General features: G+C 32.5%; 2 protein-coding genes across 2 annotated transcripts in view; one reads left to right on the top strand and one right to left on the bottom strand.

The window, feature by feature from the left end:
* Window positions 1-274: 274 nt before the first annotated feature.
* On the bottom strand, window positions 275-2,425 carry LOTGIDRAFT_143278 (hypothetical protein; the record flags this gene model as incomplete). The annotated part of the gene is made up of 4 exons (XM_009053027.1): window positions 275-427; window positions 1,057-1,147; window positions 1,665-1,795; window positions 2,318-2,425. The coding sequence occupies 4 exons, from the start codon at window positions 2,423-2,425 to the stop codon at window positions 275-277; spliced, it is 483 nt and encodes a 160-aa protein (XP_009051275.1).
* Window positions 2,426-4,127: 1,702 nt separating this feature from the next.
* Window positions 4,128-4,943, top strand: part of LOTGIDRAFT_174442 (hypothetical protein) — a gene marked incomplete at both ends in the record, with an annotated part of 2,784 nt that continues 1,968 nt past the window's right edge. Inside the window, 2 exons of the mRNA XM_009053026.1 lie at window positions 4,128-4,297; window positions 4,641-4,824. Of these exons, the coding sequence (XP_009051274.1) occupies window positions 4,128-4,297; window positions 4,641-4,824 (354 nt within the window). The remainder of the gene's footprint in view (window positions 4,298-4,640; window positions 4,825-4,943) is intronic.

Genomic DNA, 4,943 nt, shown 5'->3' with positions numbered 1-4,943 from the left:
TGGAACATCAGTTGATAAGAAAAATCACAGTTGCCATGGAAATTACAGTTGCCAGTTGCCATCAATCACAGTTGCAATCAGTTATACATGTTCTGACAACAAATCACAGTTGCCATCAGTTATCAGTTATAATTTTCACCAAATATTGAATTTAGGGCCCTGAGCTGTCAGATCTGAGACCATCCACATGATCATGGTTGGTTAATGATGTATCCAATAAGATGCTTAGAATAACCAGTCAACCAGAGCCAACTTTAGGATGCTATTTTCATGTTTATACATACCTGAGATCTGATGGTCTAGGTAATAATCTTTTTCTACCACTAAAATATGGTTCGAAATCTTCTGTTTTTAATCTATGAGCAAAATCAATATATCCTGATATTTCTTGTCCTCTGGCATTTTTATCTCTAATAAATACTATAGTCTAAAATATTGAGAAACATAATATATAAATGGAACAAATTTACAATCATTTTTATAAGATGGAACAATGTTGAACTACTTGCAACCAACCAAAGAAATTAGAAAATCAGTAAACAGTAAAATACCAGAAGACATTTAAAGGGACAGATGCGCCATTTTGATTTTAGTCTTGAATATATGTAATAGTCTAGAAGTACTGGAAATATATGAAAATCACGTAATTCCTTTAAAAATATCTCAAACTATTTTGAATTTTACTCACTATTTCTATATCTTTTCTATATATCACAAAGTATCTTAAAATGACGAGTCGTAATTTTATCATTCAAATTCTGGACACACATGGATTTAAAAACTCAAATTCAATGCTGAGCTATGAACACTATTACTGTTTGTCTAAGCTAAATAAATTCCCATTTGTGAGACTAGTGTGATTTGTCTCTTTAAATCAATTGACATCAACATGAACAATGGTATAGGCCCAAAAAATATTTCTCATGCTCAGACTGTTTTTTTTTTAAATTTATTGCTGCCCTATTCTTTACAGTAATACATGTAAGCTTATATTGTTAATGTTTAAAAAATAACAATATTAATTGCACTATAGCTCTGTAATTAATAATTATTTACCGTCATTTTCCCACTTCTATTAGCCTCTTCTCTTTGAGCTAAACATTTATAAAATGGATCTTTGAGTTCTTTTCCTGAACTGGCCAATGTTCTGAAATAAAGTCCAGATATAACTAAGAATAACAAGAAAAAAACTAGCAGAAATCTGCAGTCATAACCTATGACATGAGACATCATAATATTGTAATTAACTGCACATGAAAATGTCAAGGTTCTTACTTTTGTTGAATTCAAATGTAAGAGAAAATGTTCTAAAAAAAAGTGTTATGGACAGAAGAGAGACCTCTACCAGTTGGTAATGAAAATATTTAGACAACCACACCCCTTTAAAGGGACATATGCGCCATTTTGGTGGTTGATTTGAGTCTTGAATATTTGTTATTAGTCTTCAGAAGTACTAAAAATGTACGGAAATTACATAATTCCTTTAAAAATACTTTTCTATCTGTGGCAGTCTTGTCTTTTTAACTTTCAAATGCAGATTATTCTGGACACACATTGGCTGTTACTATTACTGATTGGCTTAGCTAAAAAATTTCTGTTTCTGAGACTAAGGTACGATTGTTAAAAAAAATGGAGCACCTATCACACTTATTAACTAAACTTACTTTTGTTGACTACGTTTTGACAATCTACTGGCTTCAGCTGCTTGTTTTCTGGCTTCAAATTCCTCTCTTTTTAACACTTCACCACTACCTCTATAACCTAACTCCACTAACTGTCTAGCTAACTCTTCATCCTGAAGACAATATAAAATATTATTATGAAAATTTAGACTTGAATATGCCACCTCAATGGGAGAAATCATCTTAGCTGTGTTATGCTAAAAATAAAACACTTCCATGACTTGTGTAGGATAAATGGTAGGACAAACCACTCAGATTACAACTGTTTAAGTTGTGCCTCATGTGATATACAAACCACCTCTATGACCGAACTCTTCTATATATTGGGAATAAACAGATCCATCAATAACTGTGGAGATATGGAAAGGTCTTCGACAATGAGCTTTAAGACAGTCACTAATAGCATCATCGTAATGTCAAACAAATGGTGGTTGTGGGTTATAATCTTGGTTGTTGAGTGAAAGTCTGCTCATTTGAATAAGTCCTCTTCTGGAATTACCCTCCCCCCTCTTACATGCCGGGCCAAACCCTTCACCCAATGTTAAGACTCCCAATAGATTACTATTTTTGACCTGTTTTTCGTGCAATGCAAATGGTCCAATGGTACAAATGGGCCACCATACTTTCTACTTTACCTCTAAATAATAAAGGTCTAGCGATGTTATTTGTGAATCTAAAAAGTCTTCATAGGTATTAAACTCCGTGACAATATTGTCACCACTGCTAGCAACCTCTTCTTCCATTTTCACAGTCAAAAACACAAATGTTCAGATGAAAAAGTCTTATTTTCTAGCTGTAGAAAAATGTAAACATTAAATCCGGAAGTTGTCAGTCGATTATAGTTTACCGTAACAACGCTGGTATCCAACCAAAACGTAACCATAAAATTTTAACTCGTGTACAAATAAGTTACTAAAGATATCTTGCAGCATGATAGTGTTTTATTTACATTCTGCAGAAAAAATCTTTATCAAAGAATTTCATGTCAGGTTTTTGAAATGTAGATTTAGGTAAAGTCAGAATTTTAAACCTAATATAGTGAGATTTAAAAACAGATGTAGTCCGAAACTCTCTGATTCTTTACAGTATTTTTCCGATTTTTCGGCTGCTGCATTATAGTCCGATTCTGCAGTATTTTACAGAAGTATGCGAATATCATTTATTATAGGTCTATATTTATTTGAAGAAACTGTTAAAAAACGACTAAAAACCACGACACTAACGTTCTGTCTCATCTCCGGCTGGATTAGCATACATGTATAAACCGTGACTTGTTTATGCGTTATTGATTATAAAATATAGTTTAAACTAAGTGAAATTTAAGAGAGATTTTTGATGCTTACCTATTGGGCTTGTGAATAATTGGCAAAATAGTTAAGATGTGGGGAATGGTAGCCCAAAACATTCCCAATTCAATAATATAGGGCTCCATGACTTTTTATACTTTTCATATTAATGTTAAAAAATTTCAAACATGTTTCTGCATTCTCAAAAAAAGTCGGAAAAAAAATCACAGTTTTTCTTTAGACCATATTGTCTTAAATCAAGTGATTCTAAAGAAGAGAAGTTTGTCACTGGCACTGAGATACATCAAAATATCAGCTAAAACTCACAGAAAAATGCCTCGGATTATACTCATAACATCACTTCATTTCTCTATCGGACACTGTGGGTACCTATTATAGTTGGTGCAATAACATGGAAAACTAACTAGTTACGAATTTGTTTCATATCGAACGGATGACTGTCAAAACTACCAAGCAAGTGTTTACTTATTACTTCAGAATAAAGAATTCAAGGTAAATATTGATATTTTCACTGACTCTGATTTAAAAATAAAAATATGAATATTTAGATAATTAATTAACAATATTTAATAATTAGCCATGGAAGACATATGAATTATATTTCGATAATTGACCATTAATTACAGTTTCTAAGGAAAAGTATGGTGGCCCATGAAGACATTGTTGTACAACACACAATATAAACTCAACTGTGAGACTATTATTGGTAATTTTGTCATTTGCAGATAATTTTGTCATTTGCAGAAGGAGAACATCATAAATATTTGAGATTGAGATATAATTTTTGTGGTCAAATGAGATTGGCACTTCAACTATGTTAGGACCTATGATGCTTTTACTTCCAGTGTTGAGCAAGTCAAACAATCACTAGGCCTAGTTCTTGGCAGACTGAACTCAGCACCCCCTAACCCAGCCTCATTATCTCCCCTTTCCCCCTAAGTAACTTATCCATTTTTTTTATCATTACTTAATATTCATCTTATTTCTACAGTCATTCATGTTGAATTTAGTTAACATCTTTTGTGTGATAAGCTTATATCATATTTTCAGATAAATAATTTTATGCTTTTTCATATTTCTTAAAGGCTCTTCTCATTGTTGTTTCAGAATTGATGTTCTTGGCTGATCAGAGAACAAAATGGTATTAACAAATTTACCATTTGAAAGGAACTCTCTGTTACAGAGCCGTTATCATTTAATACAGAGACCAGATAGTGCCCCCATTGTTACTAAGTCCATTAGACAAAGTGGTGAACATGTGGAAAATGAAAAAGGCAAACAGGCCAAAAACTATGCATCTTTTCTTAAGTGAGTATTTATTTGAGAGTTGAAAATTTAATTCTTGAATCAGAAAAGTTCTGACATGTAAAGTAAAGAAAGAAACAACTTAGGTTCCAGAGTATTCCGTCTACCAGCTTGGTCTTGGCCAAACCTCTTTGTATTGATCTTTTCTATACCCATTTGCAGCTGGGTCGACAAGTGCACAAGCAGATGAAACCAATGAGTTAGATATGAGAGCCTTGTACATAGTTATGATCACTGCTTTCATCATAGTGGATAAGGTAAAATAGGGCCAGAGGTTAGGAAACTATGTTGAATTTAAAGGAAACATATATGCAATATGTAATGATATCTGGTGTTTATTTTGTAGGGAACAAGAAAGAAAAGTGTGTCCTGATGGTTTTGTTGACTCTGGTCGCTATAGTTACACCTATCAAAGAAAGAAGGATAACCCATTACGCTCATCTAGTTCTCCCAGAATTGATCTCATAACTTTCCATAGAAATGCAGAGGAAGATGGTACCAAACATGAAAAATGTCTGAAAGTTATAGAGGTTTGTTTTAGAAAATGTTAAACTCAATAAATATATGAGGAAAACAAGAAAACATTTTGCCCTCAGACCAAATGGAGCTTTATTTGTAATTTCACAAGATATTCAAAATGAAATTTTAA

Source organism: Lottia gigantea (assembly GCF_000327385.1).
Source record: "Lottia gigantea unplaced genomic scaffold LOTGIsca_196, whole genome shotgun sequence".
NCBI lineage: Eukaryota > Metazoa > Mollusca > Gastropoda > Lottiidae > Lottia > Lottia gigantea.
Note: the sequence above shows the minus strand (reverse complement) of the source record. Positions and strands in the feature narration are given on the sequence as shown.